Source organism: Protopterus annectens, chromosome 6.part0 (genome assembly GCF_019279795.1).
Source record: "Protopterus annectens isolate FY-2018-M chromosome 6.part0, PAN1.0, whole genome shotgun sequence".
Classification (NCBI taxonomy): Eukaryota; Metazoa; Chordata; order Ceratodontiformes; family Protopteridae; genus Protopterus; species Protopterus annectens.
In genome coordinates, this window is record NC_056737.1 from 27,357,055 (window position 1) to 27,383,450 (window position 26,396).

The 26,396-nt window shown below is 43.2% G+C and overlaps 1 protein-coding gene across 5 annotated transcripts in view; it reads right to left on the reverse strand.

Moving 5' to 3' along the window:
• Positions 1-26,396, reverse strand: part of HECTD1 (HECT domain E3 ubiquitin protein ligase 1) — a 4,301,832-nt gene that overhangs the window by 3,628,880 nt on the left and 646,556 nt on the right. For all 5 annotated transcript variants that reach the window (XM_044073821.1, XM_044073824.1, XM_044073822.1 and 2 more), the window contains exon 7: positions 17,432-17,654. In XM_044073821.1, coding sequence (XP_043929756.1) covers positions 17,432-17,654 — 223 coding nt within the window. The remainder of the gene's footprint in view (positions 1-17,431; positions 17,655-26,396) is intronic.

The following is a 26,396-nucleotide window of genomic DNA, read 5'->3' on the forward strand; positions in this document are numbered from 1 at the left end:
GGTATAATTCTGGGTGATGGCAGGATGCTACTCAAGGCTAGGGTCATACCTGCCTGGGCTACAAGATCAGACAGCTCCTCCATGTCCCTTTTCATGTAGTCCAAGGAGGTATGTCTCAGGTCATTCACACCAACATGAACAATGACAGTCATATTTGTACTTGTTGTGGAGTGACCTGAGTGCATGCATTATGTAGTGGATCCTGACACCTGACAGGCAGCTGACAGTAATGTTCTCCTTGTTTAGCCTGGTGAGTGCATCAGTGTGCCTGACTATAGAGTCACCCATGACTAGAGTGTTGGGTACGTTGTTATGCCTTATGGGCTGTGGTTAAGTGGCACACCGAGTTTGTGGGCTATGTGTCATTTGGGTTGTGTTGGGGGGGTGGAGGTTGCTTGTGTTTCTGCTTTGAAGTTCCCTGTTGCTTGGGCAGGTTTTTACTGAGAGCCTCCGTGAATGTAGGTGTGTGTTTTGTGTTTCTATGTGTGTGTTTTGGTGGTGTAGGTTTTGGGGGACTATGTGGTGAGTGTGGTGTGGTGCAAGTGTTTACCTTCTCCTCTTGACTGTCTAGTCCAGTCTTGGGTGAAGAGAGCTTTGCTTCCAGTTTGGCTATATACGTGCATAGTGTAGTGTTGGGTGGCAGGAGGAGAGGGTTGTCTGTGTACATGAGGCAATTACTGCATTGCCCCAAGATGCCTAGATTCATCAGGTAGACAGGAGAAAACACCGGGGGCTGACCCTTAGACATGCCTGGATAGGTGCTTACTTGTTAAGTACTAGAAACTTTTTCCCTCTAAACAGTGAGGAAAGTTGAGTGCTGTAGTAATTTGTAGCTTATTTAGTGCTTACAATAAGTTCTGAACAAGTGCTGAAACAAAAAACTGGCTAGTTCTAACAAACAAAATTAAGCTAGAAGGCTTCCCTCCAACACAGAAAGGCTTGGGTCCTACAAGCCTACAAATAGCCCTGGACACAGCAAATCTATATCCAGGCTAGACTACTCACAGGAAAGGCAGGAAACAAGCTTAGAAAAAGTTTTTTTTTTTTTTTTTTTTTTAGTGGAAAGAGAGAAAGGAGTAGCAGAAACAAAGCTGATTGGCCTTCTCTTTTTTTTTTTTTTTTTAAGTGGAAAGAGAGAAAGGAGTAGCAGAAACTAAGCTGATTGGCCTTCTCAAATGTTCTCCCTGTACTGTTCTTGCTTGAACCTTTCTTCTGAACAGTAGATTGATGACCTGATGCCGAAGGGCTTGTACGCTTTCTGCAGGAAGCTTTGCTATCATTTTTGAGGCATCTAAGTGTGCGCTTATAAAAACAATATGTTGAGATGGCAAGAAGGCAGATTTTTTAAAATTTATTGCGATTCCTAAATGAAAGCAGAGTTTGAATGTGATGTCTCTCGCTTTTATTAGTAGATGGTCGGCGGTGGCAGTTAGGAGCCAGTCGTCTAGGTACGGAAATGCTCGTAATCCTAGGTGCCTCAAGGGAGTTGTGACTACTGCCACACATTTGAACACTCTGGGGGCTGTAGTGAGACCAAAGGGCAGAACTCGAAACTGGTAGTGACTGGCTGCCAGCCAAAATTGCAAGCACATCCAATCGTCTTGTCCCAGAAAACAGAGTATCAACTGCAGTGTTACCATCCGAAACTTTGACTTCCTTACTGATTTGTTCAGTCTGCTGATATGCAGGATGGGTCTCCAGTCCCCGTTTTCTTTGAAACTAAAAATAACCTTCAGTAAAGTTCTGGATCCTATTTTTTCTGCAGGGACTGTTTGGGTGGCACATTTTTGTAGCAACTTCTGTATTTCTAGGGTTGCCTGCTCCTTTTGATTAGGTGGAACATCTGGGATGTTTCTCATATTTCAGATGGGAAAAAAAAAGGGTATGGAGTAACCTCTGGATACGATGCCTTGTACCCATTTGTGTCTTGTTCCATTCAGCCAGGCTTCTAGGCATGAAGGTAAGCGCCCCCGCCCCGACTGCCTCTAGAGACTAGAAGATAGGCCTCCTTTCAGGAGCGCTGGAAGGGCTTGCCAAGGAAGGATTCCCTGTCGCCCTGGTTCAGCAGTCCCCCCTCTACCACATGACCAGCGTCTTCCATTATTGATTCCCCCTCTGCCCCCAGGGAAGAATCACGTGCATCTTCAAAAAAAAACACTGGAGTTTTCAGAACCATATTTTACCCCACCTTTGACCTTTTGGATAAGGTCTAGAAGGTAGGGAAAAACAGACTCCTACAGCAGAGAAAGTCTTTGCTTCGTGCTCACACCTTGTACGGATGTCTGACTTTAGGCTCAAATAATGACGAAACATCAAAGGAAGCGTTAAAGGAAGACTTAAAGGGTTCCACAAAATTACACAAGCGCATCCATGAATGCCTCCTCAGGGAAATAACAGAACCAATTGCCCTACTCGCTCCATCAGCTGCGTAGGAGATGAGTTTCATGGAGGAATTTACAAAGGAATTTAAGGTGGAGAGCTGGGAGGAAATTTTATCCGATACCCCTGCAACTACAGAACCTTGAAGAGCATCTCCTAGCTCCTTCAGAAGATCTCTCTGCAATCTGGTAAAATGTGAGAGATAATTCAGGGACCCGAGTGTAAAAGTTGCTGAAGAAAAGGTGCGCTTTCCAAGTCTGTCCATTGTCCAAGACTCTGTTTGGAGGAAGATGTCTACGAAAGTTCCTTTTTTGTGGCTGCTGCCACCACCACAGCATCTACTGGGACACCTTTTGCTAGAAAGGTTTTATCCTCGGAGGATATAATATATTTGGTCTCTGAGGGATAGGCTCCGCTGAATCTGGAGTCTCCCACGCCTTGACAAACTATGCCCATGAGTTCTTCAAAAAGCGGAGACACCCAAGTAGCTGAAGGGCGAGACCCAAAGGCCTTCAGGTAGACAGACTCTTCTTCAGAAGAGCTGATGGGCTTCCAGGCACTGCTCCAAGTATCTCAAGGATGTCTGCAAAGGAGAAATCTTCAGACGGTGACCGTGGGGACCCTTCTGAGTCATAGAGGTCTGTGTCAGATGTGACTGACTCCTCTGGGGAGTCTAAATGCTTCCTATAGCATAATCTCTTCTGAGGGATCTCTACAGAAGGGTATTCTGGAGAGGTTTCAAAGGGGGGGGGGGGCAATGGGACGTCCTGAGGCTGTGGGTCTCCGTGTCTGTGTGGATGCGGTTGTGCTGGGATGGACACTGGTGCCTTTGGGGGAAGAATGATTGGATATGAGAGTGGAGGTGCCTGTGTGGACAATGCTCTCATCACCTCGAAGGACCCCCGCTCATGATCAGAGGAAGATCCTGGCTCCGAAGAACCAAAAGACATCCCTGGCACCTAAGTGGATTGGCTCTGAAACATATGTAGGAGTCAAGCTCACCCATGCCGAAGCCACGAGAGGAAAGTTCGGATCCGACAAACATCCGATCAGACTGTCCCCACCGGACCCAACCAGAGACAGTCCGCTCAGACTCCTCAAGCTCAGATGGCACAGAGTAAGTTGGAGCAGTAATCGGGGCCGAAGATCCCGGAACAAGTCTCTGTTCCAATGGTTCCACTACTATTAGCTCCATGCATTACAGCTCCAAAGCCCTGAGCTGGGTCGAAGGATGAATCTATGGTGACAAAGCAAGTGTATTTGGTTCAGAAACCCTGTGAGTCTGCTCCAAAAAAGTTTGGCTAGTGCCAGTGTCCTCAAAAGGTCTATGCACCACGCAATCCACATAGTTATCAGAAAGGCTCCTGGAGGATTGAGAGGAGGGAGCAGGGGATCTAGCAGCCTGTAGGACTGGAGATCTTTGTGTCAGAGAAACTGGTCCCAGTTCTGGGGACTGGCTCCTAACCTAACATACCAACAGTTTCGATACAGGAGAAGCTGAGGTAGGTGGTCTCTCGGACCCGACAGATTTCGGTTCTGAAACAGAAATCTTTGGCAATTTTTTCGAAGGTTCAGATTGGTCTGAAGAAGTCAAAGAGGATCTTTTGCCAGATCTGTCAAATATGTGAGGAGGAAGAAGTTTGTTTTTTTTTTGGGCTCTGATCTTCTAGTACCTCAGAAAATGAACTCTTCAACAATCCTTTAAGAATCAGTTTGTTCTTTCTCTTAAGAACAACCCTGGAACTGAACGAGTGGCAACTAGAGCAAGACTCCTGCAAATGTACTGCTCCAAGCAGTACACAAACACTGTATGATGATCTGTTATAGACTTTTGCATGCACTTAGTGCACTTTTTAAACCCCCAGGGTTTGGTATCCTTCGACTGTTTTGACTTATTGCAGAACTCAACATCTCACTATAAAAGGTAAAAACAATATTAAAATAGGGAAAAAAGACAAATGGAAAAAGCCCTCTAACTCAAATGGGCTAAGCAGCTCTCCAAATAAAACGAGCTAGCTTGCAGGGTAAATACTAATAGAAAAAACAAAATCCAACATGTGCATCCTGATTTATTTTTTTGCATGCTTGTCACACTTAAATGTTGCAGATCAAATAAATGTAAATATTACAGAAAGATAACCCAAGCAAACAAAATGCAGTTTTTAAGTGATGATTTTATTTAAGGAAAACAAACTATCCAAACCTACATGACCCTATGTGAAAAAGTAACTGCCCCCTAAACCTAATAACTGGTTGTGCCACCCTTAGCAGCAATTGCAATCAAGGATTTGTGATAACTGGCAATGAGTCTTCCACATCACTGTTGAGGAATTCTGGCCCACTCTTGCTTGCAGAATTGTTTTAGTTCAGATATATTAGAGGGTTTCCGAGCATGAGCCGACTTTTTAAGGTCATGCCACAGCATCTCAATTGGATTCAGGTCCAGACTTTGACTAGGCCACTCCAAAACCTTCATTTCATTTTTTTTTTAAGCCATTCAGAGGTGGACTTGCTGGTGTGTTTTGGATCCCTGCCCTGCTGCAGAACCCAAGTGCGCTTCAGCTTGAGGTCACGAACTGATGACTGGACACATTCTACCTCAGGATTTTTGGTAGACAGCAGAATTCATGGTTCCATCAATCACGGCAAGTTGTCAGGTCCAGAAGTAGCAAAGCAGCCCCAGACCATCACACTACCACCACGTTTGAATGTTGGCATGATGTTTTTTCTGAAATGCTGTGTTACTTTAATGCCAGATGTAACGCTATGCACACCTCCCAAAAAGTTCACCTTCTGTTTCGTTAGTCATTAGAATATTTTCCCAAAAGTCTTGGGGATCATCAAGATGTTTTTTGGCAAATGTGAGACGAGCCTTTATGTTCTTTTTGGTCAATAGTGGCTTTCATCTTGGAACTCTGCCATGCATGCCATTTGTGCCAAGTCTCTTTCTTATGGTTCAGTCATGAACACTGACCTTAACTGAGGCAAGTGAGGCCTGCAGTTCTTTAGATGCTGTTCTGGGTTCTTTTGTGACCTTTTGGATGAGTAGTCGCTACGCTCTTGGGGTAATTTGTGTAGACGGGTCACTCCTGGGAAAGTTTACCACTGTTCCATGTTTTCTCCATTTGTGGATAATGGCTCTCACCATGGTTCGCTGGAGGCCCAAAGCTTTAGAAATGGCTTTGTAACCTTTTCCAGACTGATAGATGTCAATTACTTTGTTTCTCATCTGTTCCGGAATTTCTTTAGATTGCGGCAAGATGTCTGCCTTTTTGGGATCTTTTGGCCTACTTCACTTTGTCTGACAGGTTATATTCACGTGATCTCTCAATTCAACAGGTCTGGCAGTAATCAGGCGTGGGAGTGGCTAGTGAAACTGAATTTCACTTTCCCAAAAATGTGATTAACCACAGTTACTTCATAATTTAACAAGGGGGGGGGGGATTACTTTTTCACATAGGGCCATGTAGGTTTGGATAATTTTTTTCCATGATAAATAAAATCATCACTTAAAAACGGCATTTTGTGTTTACTTCGGTTATCTTTGTCTAACATTTATATTTGTTTGATCTAAAACATGTAAGTGTGACAAACATGCACAAAATAAGAAATCAGGAAGGGGCAAATACTTTTTCAATGCACTGTACACACACACACACACACATATATATATATATATATATATATATATATATATATATATATATATATATATATATGGATGCAACACACAGAACACTCGGGTTTTATGCTAAATGTTGGATAGCAAGAAAAAACAAACCACTAATCCAACACTCTACTTAACTACTAACACACACTGTAAAACCAGGTTAAAAGAACCCTCTTAATTTAAACTATCAACTATCAAAACTACTACTCAAAAAGGAGTCTAAGGAATAGCTAGCTATACAGCACACAAAGCTGGGACAGGTGAGGAAAAGAAATTAGGCCTTAACATACACGATGGCCACAGATAAACAGCAGAAAACGGTCAACTAAGTTCATTATATTAAGAAAGGAGGTAAACTAGGTTAACTATTTTTTAACAAAGAGAAGTGAAATATTATTGTACTATGAAAAAAATAAGCTAATAAAAAACACTTGGCCACAGCCAGTTTAAGCACCTGATCTGTTTTAGTAGCAAACTAGCTCTGGGGAATTCCCTAGAGCATCATGTGATAGGGTATAAGCCACGAGCTACTTGAAGACCTCGAGCTTTTTTAAATGAGCAAGTCAGAACAGAGGATCGGTTCTGAACGCAACTAGAACAGAATGAAGGAAGCCAAGACAGGACAACAACATAACATCCATTACTTAAGAAGCAGAGATATGTATGAAATGCAATTTCCTTACATGTCTTCTATATGTTTTTACATGGACTTTTATATGTTTTATATACTACACATTTTGATAGCACATTTTTATATGCTTTGTATATGTTCCGGGTTCTGTATCTTAATATACATGTTTTAATATGCTTTAAAACGCTTTTTAGACTAGGTTAAGTAGTGTTATTTATGCAGTGCATTTTAATTACTGGTTAGAGGACTGTTTTTTCAAATATGACTGGCTGGCATTTTATATTTAAACTGACTAACATTGTTGATTTTATGCAAACAGAACCGACAAACACAAAAGAGCTAAGAAACTAACATAACCAATATAACACTTTAAAAAGTACCAATGTTGTGCTGAGAAAGAATCTTGTGGATTCAGAAGGTTCATTATTCAAGTGTTTTATGGTCGGACACCAAGCTTTTTCTTTTATTGGATTGACTTCTTTATAAACCTGTAGACTGTCCTTCTCTGTCCACCCTATCCCTAAATAAACCTTCTTCCTCTTCGCAGTGCTGACTAAATGTTACGTGACACCTACAGACCTAACAAAACAGGTAGAATACTTTACAAATGCTCCTTAGCTCAAACTTAGAACAAGCTCCCAACTAAACTACGGGCTTATTCAATCTCCAATCCATTTCAAAAGAGAATTGAAAAAACATCTTGCAAAGACTCCCACCAGCACCTGTCACCACCCTACCTAACATACTTCCCACTAATATTACTTTTTTCCTACAACTAATGCTGTAGTACTTTAGCTACGCCACTGAGCAACTCAATACTTAAACCACATCTCCTATTTCTTACATACTATACTCCCACCCATCCTCTCTCTTATGACTGTTTTTCACTCTCGACTCTCCTATACATCCCCCCACTTATTTTTACCCTTCTACATTATACACTCTTTTCTCAGTCTCTACCACTTTGATCAAGTTATTTAGATGTTTTGGGGGCTTATTTTTCTTCCTTCTGATGCCCTATTGCAAATGATTTTTTTAACTGTTTTTATGCTAAATGTTAATCATTCATTTTACATTACTGCATGAACATGTAGTTACGTGTTCATCTTATTATGTATGCAATTCTTAATTTTCCTCTATGGCATGAATGTAGTCCTATTTTTATTACTTGAATGTAACTGCTATTTGTGTGTGTGGAGCTTTTCTCCTCCGGTCTCCAACGAAAATAGGCTACCGTCCCAGCTGGACTAACCTGGTCAGCAAAAGAAAAAAGTCCTCATGTATGGGATGACTGTGCAACCATGCATACTTGCAGAGAATAGAACCAGTGGCACTTGCTCTGGACAAGATCTTAACAGCATCATAACTACATTTAATGCTTTGTCTGACTACTTGAATAGCCTGATTAAATAAAGACAATGTTGTTTAGAAACAGTCTCTTGTAAGTCCACTACTACCTTGTTTAAGGAATTCAGGATGGAAGTCAAATACTTGATCACTTGGGTTTAGTAATTTATATCCCTAAAAGCAGAACTAGAAGAGGTATAAACCTTTTACCTTACCTACCCATACCCCTACTAACCCTGTGTGAAAGAAAGGAGGACATTGGCATTAGGTAGGAGCTTAGGTTTATCAGGAGAGAGATACTGCAGAGGGGTCCGAAAGTATTTTTAAATAAGAATTTAAGATCATCAAGGACTTCATACAATCTGTCTGGCCTTTTGGGAAAGCAGAGGTGGATTTAAAAGCATCCAATAACTCAAGAACAGGGGAAATGGAGAAGGGGTGGGAGTGACAATTTTCAAGAGGGTGTAGTATCTTTTCTGAACATCTGTAATCTGCAAGACTCCCACTCAAAATGTTTAATCATGTTTAATATTGTTCCTCGAAATGAAGTTTATTCCACAGGACAGTCAGGAGAGAGAATGTTCATCCTCTGAAAAGACCTGGTCAGGGGGGAACTAGATTTGAGATGAACATGCCAGGGAATGATCTGAACCAGAAGCATACCGCAATCTGGAAAAATCAAAAATCTGGACAAAGGCACACGAAAAGTAGGTACAACGGGCCAGAGATCTGTACTCTAACAAAATTTCCATACACTATTCTGTAACCCCACCCACTTCAATGGAATTGTGGGATACCAACATTTAAATGCAAATAAAACAGAAAGACAAAATAATTAACATAAAATATAAGCAGAACTATTTCAGCTTCTTGAATCAGTTCCTTGAAGCACAAATATGGTAAAATCATCAGTGCTGGTATAGAGCCGTTCACATAACTAGTGTTTCTTTGGCTCCATTTGAATGTTTTAGACGCAAAACCTCAAACCTTGGAAAAAAGGTGCTAAAACCTGTGTTTTAAACTCATTAATTGCTCCGTAGCTTATCCCATGTGATGTCATTAGAAGGTTCAAGGGACCTAAGTGTTATTTTCAGGTTAACATTTGCAGGTTGTTTGACTTTTAGACAGGACATTGATTTGTATGTTTTACTTTGTTTCACTGACCTCGATTTTCAGTTAGCTTAACTGCTTTGCTTTAAAACATCCTTCAACCCATCATAAAAGGTGTATGGTTTGTAGAACTCGAAGTTGTAGACTTCTTCTCTGGCAGCAAATGCAATGTTTACATATATTTATGACGCATTTGTGTGTGTGTGTGTGTGTGTGTGTGTGAGTGAGAGACACGAACAGGAAGGAGGAGACAAAGTTGAAATGCACAGCAGAGGAATAAATTACAAGTCCTACTGTTTCAGCAGCCAACTCAGAAGCATTCCAAATGTAATTATTCAGTTCTCCATCAGCTTTGTTGGACTGCCCCAGTGCTAATGCTGGACAGTTGTATTTATGTGCTTAATGACCGAATTAAAAAGTGTGCACGGCAGACACAAACAGAAGCACACACCTTGCTTTCTAATTCACCTACTCACTCGTGCTGGCTACATAAACATGTGTGTGTACACATACAGAGATAACTGGATGGACAAACACGTACACACCTGTGCACATGCAAACACGTCAAAATCGTGTTAGCAGAGGTATACAACATTAATTTCTATAAACTGTTCAACTGGATGTTGGCACGTTTAATGATACTAGAAAGGAATTTTAAGCTCAGTAAGGCAAAACATTAATATCTGATGCAAATATTTCAATTTCTTGGCATTAAGAATTTCTTTGGCAAGTTCCATCATTCTGACCTGGATTGGGAGGCACCATGGTACTTCATTATGTAGACGAAACCTGGAAAAGCAGATATAGAAGCAGAACACAGTCTGCCAACAGAAAGTAGTAAAAGTACAGTTTTGTACCCACCATAAATGTAGATGTTCAAATGCTAATACAGCTGCAGTCCTTACATATGGGTTCTCCTGCCGTCAGGCGGGTCCTCGGTCGGCCGAATTCCAAAGTCTAGGTCCGGCGTCGGTTGTTGTCGCCTTCTTCCCTGACGTCAGTGCGACAGGGGTATACAAGACACAGCAGACGCCATTTTCTTCAGTCTTTCTTGCCCCAGATGTCAGGTGCCCCCCAGAAGGAAGGCAATACATAATTTATATATCTATGTATAGTCATGCAATGCAATATTATCAAAAATCAGTAGTTGCAAGCAAATGCACCATAGAAGGATAACCCAAACAGGTTTTATGAGGATGAGTTAGCCACTAGGCCTGTACCAAGAGGGGAAGGAGGGAGGGAAACCTGGACTGCAGCTGTATTAGCACTCGAACATCTACATTTATGGTAGGTACAAAGCTGTACTATGTTCATCGTGCATACAGCTGCAGTCCTTACATACGGGTAGAATCCCAAAGCTACGCACAGGGTGGTAGGCACTAGGTGGAATTAGGAGGAGCCAGAATGCCCTGCAACACAGCAGTGGCAAAGCCTGCTCTTGTTTTGGAGTATAAAGGTAGGTGGTAGTGTTTAGTGAAGGTATGCACCGAACTCCAGGTGGCTGCCTCCAAAATATCTTTGGCAGGAACTCCTCTGAAGAAGGCTGCTGAGGTAGCTGTGGCCCTTGTGGAGTGGGGTCTGATGCCTGTAGGCACAGTTTTACCATGAAAGAAGTAACAAAAATGTATGCAGTGGCCTATCCATTTTGAAATTGTCCGTTTGGAGATTGGCTTTCCTTGAGCTCCTACAGCATAGGACACAAAGAGTTGTTCTGATTTCCTGAACAGCTTTGTCCTGTCCAAATAGTAACGCAGTTGTCTATGGATGTCTAAAGAATGTAGCAGCCTTTCCCCTTTGTTTTGAGGATTGGGGTAAAAGGTAGGTAGGTGTATGGCCTGATTTAAAGCTACCCTGGATACTACCTTAGGCATAAATGACGGGTTGGTTTGTAGGGAAACCCTGTCCTGATGGAAGATGAGAAAGGGCTGCACAGCCATGAGGGCTTGTAATTCCGAGACCCTACGAGCTGAGGTAATAGCCAGAAGGAAAGCTGTTTTCCAGGACAAATATTGCAAATCTGTTGAGGCAGCTGGTTCAAAGGGAGGCAATGTTAATTTTTCCAGTATGTAATTAAGATCCCAGGCTGGGATTGGTTGCTTCCTTGGAGGTCTTATATTCTTAGCCCCTCTGAGGAACTGTCTTAAGAGTGGGTGAGAGAATAAGGGTGGATCAGTGTTGTATTCTACAGAAATGGCTGAGGCATGGATTTTAATGGAGGAGAATGACAGTCCACTGTTCAGCAGTTCAGTTAGGTACTGTAATATCTGAGGCAAATTTAGTTTTTTAGGATCCTGATTCCTTTTTCCCATTCCAAGTGCAAAACAGTTTCCATTTTGCGGAGTAAGCTTTTCTGGTAGATGGCCTTCTGGCTTCCAAAATGACATCCTGTACCTCCTTGGAAAGAAGGTTCTGTTGTGGTGTTGAGGAATTTTCCATGCAGCCAGACTGAGTGTTTTCAGCTGACTGTGAAGAGTTTTGTAGCTGTGCTGTCAGAAGGAGAGGCATTAGAGGTAGGGTCCATGGAGGAGAATGTGTTAGGCTCCTCAGGAGTGGGTACTAGTGTCGTCTTGGCCAGTCTGGAGCAATCAGCATCATCTTTGGTCTGTCTGCTCTTGTTTTCAAAAGCACCTTGGTCAGTAGAGGAAGAGGTGGAAAGGCGTAAACTTTTTGTGCTGCCCAACTGAAAGAAAGGGCGTCCACTCTCCAGGCCTTTGGATGAAATGTCCTTGAGCAGAACTTTGTCAATTGGTGATTTTTGTGGGAGGCAAAGAGATCTATGTCTGGCCTTCCCCAGGCTTGGATTATCTTTGTAAACACTTGAGGATGTAACTTCCATTCGTGAGGGTCTGTCATATTTCTGCTTAGATTGTCTGCCAGCGTGTTTTCCATACCTGGTGGCACGTACTGTGCTTGAAGCTCGATTTGCCATTCCAGAGCCCTGTTCCAAAGTGACATGGCCAGCCTGTACAGGGGGTATGAATGTGTTCCTCCCTGTTTGTTTATGAACCACATTACTGTGGTGTTGTCTGTTCTTATTAATAATTGTCCTGGATACAGGAGGTACTTGAAAGCTGTAATTGCATTTATCATTGCTAGCATTTCCTTTTGATTGATGTGAAGGTGCTTTTCCTTTTGGGACCATTTGCCCTGAATGCACCTGTCTGTCATGTGTGCCCCCCAGGCGTAGTCTGAGGCGTCTGTTGTGATGACTTGATTTGCTTGAGGCTTGCTGAATGGTAGACCTGCGTTTGTTTGGCATGCTTGAGCCCACCATAGAAATTCCTTTTGTAAACATGGAATTAGTGGTATTATTGTTTCCAAACTGTGGCTGTGTTGAGACCATATGTTTTTTAGGTACCACTGAAGTTTTCTCATATGCAACTTTGCACATAGGATTAGAAGAATGCAAGATGCCATGAATCCCAGAGCCTGCAGGATTTTCCTTGCAGTTAGCCTGGTACAATTTGCTAGTATCTTGAAGTACTGAGTTAGTTGCCCGTTTTTCTGGCGTAAGATAGGCCATATGGGTGTTTGTGTCCAAGTTGGCACCCAGGAAAATTATTTTCTGAGATGGTGTTAGCCTGGATTTCTTTGTTGACTGTGTATCCCAGAGAATTCAAAAACTGTGTTACATAAGCCAGATGTTCCAGAAGTATGCGCTTGCTGTCCGCTTAGATCAGGCAGTCATCCAAATAAGGGTATATTTGTATCCCTTGAAGTCTGCAGTAGGCAATTACTGATGCCAGGCATTTCGTGAATACTCTGGGCGCAGTAGATACGCCAAAGGGCAATGCAGAGAATTGATAGTGGATTGAACCTGCAAGAAATCTGAGGCATCTTCTGCAGCTTTGTCTGACTGGGACATGCAGGTATGCCTCCTTGAGGTCCAATGTTACCAGCCAAGACCCCTTGCCCAGCATGGGAAGAAGCTGCTGTAAGGTGAGCATCTTGAATTTTGGTACTAGTAGAAATGTGTTTAGGATGGATAAGTCCAAAATGGGTCTCCAATCGGTTCCCTTCCTTGGTACCAGGAATAGTCTGGAATAAAACCCTTGACCTTGCTCGTGAGTAGGTACCTCTTGAATAGCTTTCATGTCCATGAGCTTTGAAATTTGTATTTGAGCCTCTGCCCTTTGATTGTGTGGCAGGTTCGGCATGCCTCTCATTTTTGGAAGGGTGTGAAAATGAAATCTGTAGCCTCTGTTTATAATGTCCAGGATACATTTGTCTTTTGTGACAATATGCCAATTCTTTGAATATAATGCCAGCTTTCCTCCCAAGGGTGCTGCCACTTGAGCCTTGTTTGGAATGCAAAGGGGAAAGCCATTGGGTTTGTTTTCTGTATTGCTGTGCATTGTCTTCGCCACCTCTTGATGCTGGAGGTTGCCATTGTCTGCCTCTATATGATCCTTGAGATTGTCCTCTGCCCCTTCCGCGTCTGTATCTACCTCTTTGGGGGTTGTCCGTGGCTGGAAAGGACCAGTTTTTTGTAGGCCAATTTCTACTAAAATGTGGTGGTTGTACCTGTAGAAAAGCCTTCAGTTTGCATAGATTTAGCTTTTTCTTCCATTTTCCTTAGTATTTCCTCAGCATTAGTACCAAATAATACATCCTTTTGTAAAGGAGCATCTAGTAATTTAGCCTTGGCATGATCAGGCAGGGTTTGTTCCCTAAGCCAGGCATGTCTACGAATGACTGATCCTGTAACTGCAGCTCTACTTGAGGCCTCTAGAGCATCATAACCACATTGCAAGGTGTGCTTACCCACTTGTTCTGCACTATGCATCATATCCTGCAACTCCTTCAGATCTGGTTATTCAGGTTGTGACATTTTATTCTTTAATTGTGATAAAAGAAACTGCTGATATTTAAGCATATGGAACTGACAATTTAAGGCCCTCATGGCTAGAGTGGCCGAGGTATATACCTTTTTCCCCCACCTTTCTAAGGATCTAGACTCTCTTTCGGAAGGTAATGGATTCTTAGCAGTAGAGGCCTTCATTCCCTTGGGTCCCTGAGAAATGGTTTCTGGGTCAGCATTATGGCTTTTGTAAAGAAATTGGTGCGAGTTAGGAACTCTGTAGTACCTATCAGGCTTAACTGGGCTGGAGGCAGGGAATCCGGATTAAGGCAAGCCTCCGAGTAATCATCATCAAGTATGTCCAAGACAGGAGGTATCGCCAGAGGCCTGTGTTGAGGTAGAAGAAGAAATTCCCTAAGCCTTTTCTTTGAATCTGAAAAATCCTGGCCTTCCCAATGGAAGTGTTCCCTCAAGGTATGCAAGGTTTCCCCCGAATGAGAAATCCTATGGGGGGGATACAGAAGGAATGGACCATTCTGCATCAGAATCTTCAAAAGGGGAGTACGAGTGCTCCTCCATCAAAATGTTCTGAAATAATGGAGCCCTGGTCAGAAGAGGGAGATTCTTCCTCCAGTCTGGGTCTCTTGTCTGGTGGGGGTTGGGAACCCCTGATAAGAGTAATTAAATCCTCAGCCATTTTGAGCATCTGCTTTTTAGGCATGGGGCCTGTAGATGGGCCCTGTGCAACAGGCCTCTGGGAGTGAATGGCTGATTTATACTTAGTAAAGGCCTTGATGGAAAAGGAAGAAGAAGGTCTGAAGACACCATGGGTGGAAGTAGATGTGTCCACATTAAGAGGTTCAGGACTCACAGTGGCTTCGGTAGCTGTAGTCAGAGTGTGGGCCGAGGAACCTTCGGTCTCGGGTACAGAGGACACCGCCAGAGAAGCGTTGTCCGTAGTCAGGGGCTGCGTAGGCGCCTCACTGAGAACCGGACCACGTGTAGCCGGTCTTGGCGTGGTGTTGGTGGAGACCGTGGGCCTCGCATGTCGGTCTTTGTCCTTGCGTTTTTTGGACAAAACGGTAGTCGGAGTCTCCGACGACATTTTATAGCTAAAAGCTTTACCAAAGAAGTGCTGGGCGAACTCCGCCCGACGCTTAATAGTGCGTTTATTAAAGGTAGCACAAAAGCGACAGCCCGAGACGTCATGGTCTGGGCCTAAACAAGGAATACAGAGGGAATGGAAATCCTTATGCGTTATTTGCTTCCCACAAGAAATACAATTGTTAACTTTGTCTGACATCGGTCTGAGGCAAGAAAAGTTTCCCCAACGGGGTACTTAGCTTTAAAGACGACTTCGGTTTCCAAATTTTCGTAATTTCAGGAGCTGGCCGACCGGCACTTGCGAACTGCTTCTGCTTCGGGCACCGCGCGGCAAAAAAGACTGAAGAAAATGGCGTCGGCTGTGTCTTATATACCCCTGTCGCACTGACGTCAGGGAAGAAGGCAACAACAACCGACGCCGGACCAAGACTTTGGAATTCGGCCGACCGAGGACCCGCCTGATGGCAGGAGAACCCATATGTAAGGACTGCAGCTGTATGCACGATGAACATCTGGGGAATTTGCTATGTTTTGCACACAGTTTGAATCATCCATCCCTCTACTACTGTATTTGCTGTAAAAGTTAAAAATGAAAGTACTAACATTTTTTATTTTAACAATAAAAGAAGTGTCAAGTGTGCAGGCTGCAGCAGATTGCAGAATAATTTGCTATTCCTTTGTTGCAGTTTCTATTAGGCATACATATGCTACGTGCTTTTTAAAATTTTTTTTTTTTTTTTTTTTTACTTATCTGCTGGAGCGGACATGGGTGGGTGGCTGGGGGGGCTGCCCGAATCTGCTGCAGCAGAAGCTGAACTTGATTAAATTTTAATGCGCACCGCTCTGCTTGCTGTTGGTATTATAATTAACTGTCCCAGAGGAGTCTCCACACTCCAACAGCGACAGTGGTCTGACAGAGTCAGATAGGCTAAAGTCTGCCTCACAAAGTTGATGTCATCACGCACAGCCCTGCATGTTGACACTGAGGGATACACTGGTGTGTAGAGACATCAGCTATGAGTTTAAATGTGAAAAAAAATAAGTACAAAAAAAAAATAGAAAATATCGGGAACTGAAAGGGCCACTTAGGAATTCATGGCACCCCATTATTTTCCACTCAAAACCAGAGGAATTCTGTACTTTTGAGAGGTATGATAAGAAGCCTCACAATCTTTAGAAGATGAATCCACATAAACCTCTTGAGTAGTGGGTTGAGGTGGGAGCTAGGAAGAAAAGAATAATGGCTTCAGGGCCACAGTGGCCTTAAACAGGTCTTGAGAAAGTCTGCCTATTCAGTTTAACTTTTTGGAATTTCTTTGGAGTGCTATCCATCTGAACCAAGCATGGGGTCTCAGATCCCTGACGCACTTCAATAAGTTTACCTCATCTCCTCCTTACCTAGTATCCGGAGAATGCCCACTGGATCCCTCCAAGATGACGATACATGGTTCAACTTTTTCCACAGGTTCCACAGACATAAAAGCCTCCAACATTACACGGGCCTCCAACGAGGTCTCAGTAGAGAGCATACAAGATGGAACCAGATGTACGACAGATTCCGAACCTCAGCAGGTACGTCAGAACGAGAAGATGACAGAGTTTCTGGCCTAGGTCTTTTAAGCTTCTTAAGCATTACGTTATGTCTGGGGAGGCAGAATCTGCCACCATGGAGTGGGACAAACTCTTAAGCTGCTGGGTCTTCAGAAAAGTAGTGAGCAAGGAAAAACCAGATTGTATGTCTTGGGTACAAATGACTGGCAAACAGAACAGGCCTTATAGTTATGTTCCACTCCTAAGTGGAAAAGATACTGGGTGTTTTTGCAGAGAATCTGCCTACTGCACTGCATTTACCCCTTCAGGCTGACATTTAATACCAGTAAGCAAAAATACTTTAAAAAAAAATACAAGAAGGTTTCCCCAACTGGGTACCGACCTGTTTACAAGAAGCAACAGTTCCAACTACCAAACGATGATCAGTCTGACGGAAAAATGACCTGAGCTCAGGGTGGCGGCAAGACAGTCTGGGAAATTATCCTCAGACATCTGCCTAAACACCCCTAGGCTTACAAGTTGAAGTCAAACAGTCATACGATCCTGGGAAGGTAATGCTTTGTTACCCCAGCTGGATGTCAGCGGTGATAACCCATTCACTACAAATACTACAAAAGTGATTTCAGTCAGGACATCTACTATGCAATATTCTGAAATGAGAAAACACATGTACATTTGTCTCCGCTCCAATGAAATGAGTTGTATCCAGCTGGAAATTCCAAACTATACACAAATTTTTGCAAAGGAAAGATTTAATAAAATTCAGCTAAATATTTCTCCCTGTAAACAATACCTTCAAGTGAGAAAAAAGCATAATAAGCTTGACATATTACCATACCTGAACTGTCTGATCCTCCTTCAGGACTGCCACTGGAATACATTGTGGCAAGCTTGCCATCCAGTATGAATCGAAACCATCCATTACTACCATTAGACAATTCTAAGGCAGCTGCATCACTCCATATATAAAGACAATCCCTTCCTCTTATAATTGACCAGTCTCTCCAGTGATACGGCTTTCCTTGATGCAGTTCTTTCGCATCTTCTTGAGGCTCATCCTCCTTAAGAAAGAATTCATTTCAGTTTAATAACTAAAAAATAATCTGCTCAAATTGCAATTGCTATGAAAATCATCCTAATAGTATATCTCAAACTATAACATAAGCTTTGTTTCAGCACCACACATTGTGAAGTACTTACTAGTTCCCTATATCTGCAACAATGTATTCATAATGCATTAACTCTCAAAAACTAAATTCACAGGAATTTAAAACCATCTGATAATCTAAACTTTTCCAAGCTGCTTGGTACCTTCCCTCAATCCCAAATGCACTCCACTGCTCTCCCTACATACTGAAGCCATGCTGAAGTAAAATGTTGGTATAAATAAGACAGACACAGAACATCTTTGCCAAGGTGGGTGTGTGTATTGCAGCTAATGCACCAACTCCTAACAGCTCTGGCATTATGATAAATACATAACTTTTCTAACTGACATAAGCGTGTTCCTCACCTAACGTAAAGGACAGACTCACAAACTCTGTTGTCCGCACTCTATCCATACCCTTGAAAAAAATAGTTGTGTAAAATCTTACCATACACATAGATGTCTCTCTCTTCCATGTTGCAGTATTCATACTGTGGGATTTCCACCCCCTGGTGACCTGTCGGCTCCTATACAAAACCTTAAGCCTGGCTGCCATAAGTGCATGGGATGTCACACGTAGGGCCATAAACCATGGAGTATAAATGTGACATCAGCACACGCAGACATCAGAACTAGAAGCCCAGAAGAGACTATAAGGCCAAGGAGAAGAAAAAGCAAATGTCCCTACAGGGCTGTAGGGAGTGGCCTGAAGTGAGGGGATACACTACAGAAGACTTATCAGGGGGATGGAGGGTTGGTAGGAATATTGCAACATGGAAGAGGACATCTATTGTTATGGTGAGATTTTACATAACTATTCTATGTCCTTCAATTCCCATGTTGCAGTATTCATACTGTGGGACAGTACACCACAGCTAGGAAGAATGTTGGGAGGTGGCAGAGGTGGAGGATTCTACGAATCCTTGCAGGATTGCCCTAGCAAATCCTGCCCTGGCTCTAGAGACCTGGCCCAGCTTGTAGTGTTTAGTGAAGGTATGGACTGTGGACAAGGTGGCTGCCTCCATGATGGAAGCTGTGTCTAGTCCTTTCATGAAGGCCTTTGAGGTAGCCATGCCTCTGGCTGAATAGGCTTGCACTCCTTGAGGCAATGGTTTGTGATGATGACAGTAGCAAAAAAGGATGGAATTTCTGATCCAGGAGATAGTTTGTTTGGAGATTGCCTTACCCAAGGCACTGGGATGGAAGGAAATGAACAGTTGGTCAGAATTTCTGAAAGACTTGGGTTTTGTCCAAGTAGAATCTCAGTTGCCTAGGTACATCTAGGGAATGGAGAAGCCACTGCAGAGTTAGTAGAGAGGGGAAGAAGGTGCGATTGTGAATAGACTGGTTTAAGGATGGTTCATTAACTACTTAGGGCATAAAGGAGGGGTTAAGTTTGTAGGGTAACCCTCTCATTGTGGAAGGTGGTTTAATGAGGGCAAGCCATCAGGGCCTGTAATTCAGACACTCTTATAGCAGAGGAAATGGCCACAAATAGGACGGTTTTCCATGTGCACATTTGGAGACGTGCTGTACTGGTGGGCTCAAAAGGAGGTACAGTAAGCTTTTCCAGCACAAAGTTAAAGTACCAGGGAGGAAGGATGGGCTTTCTTGGTGGTCTGATGTGCAAGACCCCTCTCAAGAAAAGTTTTACATCCAGTCTGGAAAGAAGAGGAGGCTGTAAAGGCAGGAATGCACAAATGGCTGAAAGATGGACTTTGACAGAAGAGTACTCGAGTCCCTCCTTAATGAGTCTGCAGGTATAGTTCAAGACCAGGGGAGGATCTGCGAGAAATGGGTCCTTGTTTCTCAGAGAACATCATTTCAAGAATCTCTGCCATTTAGACAAGCAGTTTTTTCTAATAGTTGGTTTCCTGGCCTGCCTCAGGACTGAAAGCACGTCTTCTGAGTAGTGTTGTCTAAAAGGGATCAAATGTTGATCACCCACAGAGTTAGTTGCAGTAAAGACAGTTGCGGGTGCAGGAGGGATCCCTGTTGCTGAGTTAGTAGGTCCAACTTGTGGGGTAACTTGTGGTGACTGCCCTTAGCTTGTGAAAACAGAAAGGGGAACCACTGTTGCCTTGGCCAATAGAGAGAGTCATCAGCAAGATTTTTGGTCGTTTCTTCGTGAATTTCAGAAGGACTCTGAAATAGAGGGAAGGAAGGGAAGGCGTAGAGATACATTCCCTGCCATGAAAAACTGAAGGCATCCACTCTTTAGTGGCGAGTCCTGCTGCAAAATCTGTTCATAGGTTGGTACTAGGCTATCGGCCCTAGAGCCTATACAAGCCTAGCCATAATTCCCTGGCTATTTCTTCCCACACTACTTACTTCCCTGGACCAGTCTAGCAGGGTGACTGACGTGATCCTCAGGATGAATTTTCTATCTCCCATTCAATCATCAAGGTTACTTCTGAAGAGGGACAAAGATTCACTCTGCTTGACATTATGGGCAGTCTATTCCAGAGTCTGGGAAGTCTCTGGGTCAGGAACATATCCCTCCAGCATGTTTTATTCATTGTGATGACAAGGTTTACATACCTGTAGTGTGCGTCTCTGAGGGATTGGGATTTCTTTAAGTGTAGCATGTCCAACAGCTCTGGGCTTGACATGGCCTTGTATGTTAAGCAGAGATCACCTCTGAGTAGACTATATGTGACAGAGTATAGGTGAAGATTTTTTTTAAGACGGTCAGCATAGGGCATCTGCTTTAGGCCTGTGATTCTTTTAGTGAGATATTTCTGCGGCCTTTCCAGTTGTTGAAGATGCCTTGAGAGGTACATACCAAATGGGGAATTGTATTCTATAATGGGTCTAATGATGGATGACTACAGTAGGACAATGACCTCCTTTTTTTCTGGATGAAAAGCCCTTAGTGATGACGTGTGCAACAGTGAAGGATTTCCTGACTGTTGTGGAGATGTGGTTATCGAAGATGAGACCACTGTCCACCTGAGTCCTTAAGTCTCAACACACTTTCAGTGTTTAGTGTACTGCCACCTGTGTGGTAATACATGGGTACAGGATTTTTCTCCAAAGGGAACAACTATACATTTCTTGGCATTGAGCTAGAACCCATGGCTCTGGCACCAAGCATCTGTTTCTGTAAGGCCCTTTTGTGGAATATCCACATCATTTGCAGATTCAATAATGGCTCCAAGTTTGCAGTCATCTGCGAACTTTGTTAGCCAGAGTCCCTTAGTGTTGGGCCTGTACTTCTGAGAAGTAGATGCCAAACAAGAGTGGTCCCAGGACTGAACCCTGAGGTACTCCCACTTGTCTGGAGCTGGATTTGGAGTCGGCTACTTTCACAGTCTGGATTCTGTCAATAAGCCAGTTGGCAACCCATCGAGTGACATAGGGATTAATGCCCAGCTTAGCAAGTTTATCAATGATTCCAGAGTGGGGGATGGTGTTGAAGGCCTTGGAGAGGGTCCAGATAGGCTGTGTGGACCACCTTACCCTAGTCCACGGCTCTGGAGATGGAGTCAAAGAAGTCAATCAGGTTCAGGAGACCAGATCGGACCTTCACAAACCCAAACTGCATGGGGTCCAGTGTTTGAAGGTTGCTAATGTCTTTGTTTATAAGCTCGATGATAATACGTTCCATGGCCTTGCAGATCAGGCTCATCAGACTGATGAGGCGGTAGTTCCCGGGATCCAAGGTGGAGCCCCACTTGGGGACTGGGATAACTGCAGCTGTGCGCCACTCAGTGAGCACAAAGCCTGAAGTGAGGCTATGATTAAACATGACACTTAAGTGAGGTGCCAGTTCATCTTGTAGTTCATGTTGTACACAGCCGGAGATGTCATCTGGTCCCATGGATGCTGTACTCTTAGCTTTGGAGAGTGCGGTTTTTACAGGAATTTGGAAATCTTTCAGTATTGAGAGAGGCCCTTTAAGGGGTGAGGGGAGGGGTGAAATTTGCACTGAATCGATCTGCCAAGATATTGGCAATATCCTTGGGATCAGTATAGTTAATGTCATTCTGCTGTAGCTCAGAGCAGATCTGAGCATTGCCATTTAGATTCTTGACTTATCTATATAATGCCTTGTGGTTCTCTCTGGAATCTTTAGCAATTTTATTCTCGTAACTAGCTTTGGAGGATTTTATGAGGGATCTCAGCTTCTTACTAAGGCTGGTAAGGGAGCTTTTTATATCCTGGGATTTTCCTCTTTTCTGCAACAGTTTCTTCCTTTTGTTGTAAAGTTTGTTTATGGCAAGGGACCACCATATTGGCTTCCTTTTTTTGGAGGAGAGCGTATTGGTTCTATTGGGGATGGCACGATGAATGCACAAGTGGATGTGCTTGTACAGTGCCTTAGTGCAGGATTCAGCAGTCGAACTTTCAGTTCCCATCTGCATGGGGGTCATGAAGTTTGTCACTTCTGACTTCAGTAGCATTAAGTTGGCTTTGGAGAAGTTTTTTACGGAGGTTTCCTTACTAGGGGTGTGTGGGGGTGGAATGTGGATGTCAAGGGTGGTGAGCTTATGGTCAGGCCTGACCAACGAGGGGGTGACCACAGGTGTGCAGCACTGATTTCCCAAGCTGGTAATGACCAGGTCTAGAATGTTGGAGCCCATGGTGGTACTAAGGATTAGCTGATCCAGGGCGTTGGAATTTATAAATTCCAAGAACTGTTGGGCAAAGGTGTTGGTAAATGAGTAGTTTTCCCAGTTAATTGCAGGGTAGTTGAAATCACCCAGTATTAGGGTGTTTGGTTGTATCTTAATATTTTCCAGTATGTTTAGAAAGGTATAGGGAGAATCTTGGGGCATGGTGAGGGATCTGTAACAAGCTAAAATTTGGATTGCAGTCTTACCTAGTGTTAGTTGAACCTGGAGAATTTCAGACGCATTGTGTTGGGCAACTAGCCTGGTGTTGTTTATATCCTTGGTGAATATGGACACTCCTCCATCTTTAGTGTTTAGGTCCTGGTATGGTAGCCGAAAACTGTAGTAAGAGTTGAAGCCTGGTATTGCAGGGGTGCTCTCTGGAGCCTTGAACCAGGTCTCAGTTACTGCACAGATATAGATGTTCTCCATTTTTAGGAGTGCCTCGAGAACGTGCATTTTGAGGTTTAGACTTCTAGTACAGAGTAGCATAACCTTCAGATTTTCCATGCTTATACCGGTTACAGTGGTGGTTTTGCCCTTTGAACTTTGCCTAAAAAAGGCACTATAGGGATGGCAAGAGCCTTACCCACTAACCTGAATCCAAGGGGCGACAGGTGCAGACCATCTCTGGCAAAGCATCGAGGTCTGTCGATCATGTCTCTCCAGGCAGACAGATACTGGGATCCTCTTTGAATGAAACCAGAAACTTAGCCAATTGTTGAAGACAATCATTTGGTCCTTATACTGTGGTATCATTCTGGGCGAAGGCAGGATGCTACTCAGGGCTAGGGTCATACCTGCCTAGGCCACATTTATTTATTTATATTTGTTGACCGGGAGTGTCCGATTGGACGTAGGCCCATTTTCAGCGGAGGCCCGGGGAGAAAAGCTCCACAGTAAAATAAACAGACAGTAATTACACTGGATTACATAGCGATTAACAATTTAACATAGCAATTACTTACAACATATTTACAGATGAAGAACATAGTACATCAGTAGACAACTAGAATCTTTATCTGTGAAGTACATAACAGACATTAACAAATGTTACAATGAGAAGTTCCTGCTATATAAATAAGTACTAGGTTTATGAGCACCTGAGCTTGCTATAATCAAGGTAGTTAGTGGAGTGGAAAGAAAGGTAGTGGTTGGATGGGGTGGATGATATTAGAGTGGGAGTTGCAAGGGCATAGCCAGCATGTTTTTAGGTGCGCTTTTAGTAAAGTTTTGAAGTGGGTGCATGATGGTACGGAGGTAATTGTGGGTGGGAGTGAGTTCCATAATTTGGCTATGACGCAAGAGAATAGTGCGCCACCAGCAGAGTTATTGGCTTTAGTGATCTGCAAGTGATTTTTGTTGCTGGATCTTAGTGGTCTGGTGGTGCGATAGGGTTGGAGTAGATTCTGGAGGGATGGGACATTTAGTGGATGGTTTACTAGTTTGTGGGCGAGTGAGAGTTGATACCACCGAAGGAGGTGAGGGAGTTCAAGCCAGCCCAGTTCAGCAAGTGAGAGACAGTGGTGACTACGGTAGGATGCCACTGTGGCGAATTTGGCGATTTTGTTGTAGCAGGTCTCTACCTTGTTTAGATCACATTGCCTTAGGTTGGTATATATTGGAGAGGCATAAAGTAGGGTAGAGATAAGGTGGGAATTTGCTATTGAAATCTTTGCTGCTTTGGTGAGAAATTGCTTATTTCTGTATAACACTCCTAGTTTTTTGTGGACTTTTTCATGGTCATGGATATATGAATGTCAAATTTTAGTTTGTCTATTTCCACTCCTAGCAATTTGGTGTGTTCAGTTGGGTATATAGTGGTGTTGTCATTTGCTGTGATGTTAAAGTAAGAGTTGTTTTGAGTATGTTTGGTGGGTTGGAAGATAAGTAGTTTAGTTTTGTTTGGGTTGAGCATTAATTGGGCATCGGATAACCATGTTTCAGAGGAAAAGGCTTCCTGTGTGACTTTTTGCAGTTTGCACATGATCAGAGAGCTCTTCCTTTTCATGTAGTCCAGGGAGGTATGTCTCAAGTCATTCACTCCAACACGGACATTGACAAGAGTCATGTTTGTACTTACTGTGGAGTGACTTGACTGCATGTGTTATGTGGGGGATCCTGGCACCCAACAGGCAGCTTACTAATTTTCTCCTTGTTCAGCCTGTGAGTGGGACATCCGTGTGCCTGACTATAGAGTCACCTATGACTAAAGTGTTGGGTACGTTGTCTTGCCTTAGGGGCTGCTGTTGGGTTGCACACTGGTTTTGTGAGCTATGTTGACACTCTGGTTGTGACTGGTGTTTGTGTTTCAGCTCGGAGGTCCTTGTTGCTTGGGCAGGTTACTATTAAGGGCCTCCACATATGTGGGTTTGGTGTTGCTATGTGTGGGTGTTGGTGGTGTGGGTTTAGAAGGGCTATGTGTTGCTTGAGGTGTAGTGCAGGTGTTAACCTTCTCCTCGACTGTCTAGCACAATCTTGAGTGCATCTCTCGCAGGTTGTAGTGTTGGGTGGTAAAAGGAGAGAGTTGTCTGTGTACATGTGAATTGCTGTATTGCCCCAGTATGCCCAGATTCACCAGGTGGGCAGGAGAAATCACCGGAAGCTGACCCTTAGACATGCCTGGATTGGTGCTTTTTGTTTTTTGTAAAGTACAAGAGCTGTTCTCCCTTACCTTAGCAAGGTACTTTGCAATTATAGGCCGTTTAGTGCCTACGATTAATTTCTCCTCATTAACAAGGAGAGTTGAGTGCTTGTATCAGTTTAAGACTTCCTAATAATTTCCAGCAGGTTTTAAAGCAAGTGCTAGTCACAGGGATGCTTAAAGGTAAGAAGAAAAAAATGGTTTATCCAAAACACGGCAGTGTGCACTAGAGGAGTTAGATGTGAAAGTAGGTAACAAGTTTTACCTCTCTAAAAAGTTAAGTTTGAGTGTCACTTTTTAAAACAGCAAGACAGATTGAAAGGGGGTGGTCACTTTTGTATTCTGGTACAATGGAATACAGTAGGATGGCCAATAAATTTAAATAGTTGAAGGGGAGTGATTTCACAAAATTATAACTTTGTGCTTACTCACACACTCCAGTAAAAACAGAGAAAATGAGATATATAGTCAAATTAACAAAAGGGGAAGGCAACTAGAAAGACAGTGATATTTAAGAATACTACAGTAACCGGGTAGGAAGGTGGGGAAAACATTTTCTGCCCGACTCACAAGAGACAGAGCTGTGGTCTCTCTTCAAGTTTTAATAGGCAGTTAAAAGCAGAAAACAAGTAAAAAAAACAAGGTAAATAAAGCAAATCGCAGTATTCAAAATAGAAAAAGGCAATAAAGCACAGTCTGGGTGAGCCTTTCTAGTAAAGCTCTGAAATGTTTTATTTCACACCTTAAATAGGTTTAGTTCCTAGCTCCAGCCCCCCCTCAGTTCATAAATGATTAACTTTAACTGATCTGCTCTATTGACCTGTACTAATTTCTACCCGACTCACAAGAGAGAGCTGAGGTCTCTCCAAGTTTTAATACGCAGTTAAGGCAGAATACAAGTAAAACACAAGGTAAACAAATCAAATTATTCACAGTTCAGTTGTCTGTTCTGGGGGGAGGCAAAGAGATCTACTTGTGGGTGTGCCCCATTGGTGGACTATGTGTAGGAAGGTATACCTGTGCAACATCCATTCATACTACAGAAAGGTAGATCTGCTGAGCAAGTCCGCTTGCTTGTTTTCATGAGAGGGGATGCATGAAGCTTTCAGGAAGAGGTTGTGTTTTGCTGCTATTTCCCAGATTGCAGAGTTATAGGACATAATTGGTATGCCTTTGTCTCTCCTTGATTGTTCAGGTACCACGACAGTAGTGTTGTCTGTCACAATGTGGAGTATCCCTAGTTACACCATGGGAAGGAAGACTTTCAGAGCTAGTTGGACAGCAGTCATTTCCATGACACTGATGTGCTGTTTTTGCAGGGCAGGGGACCAGTACTGCTGTACCCTGTAGACCTGCAGGGTTGTTCCCCATCCTAGGTCTGATGCATCTGTGTGCA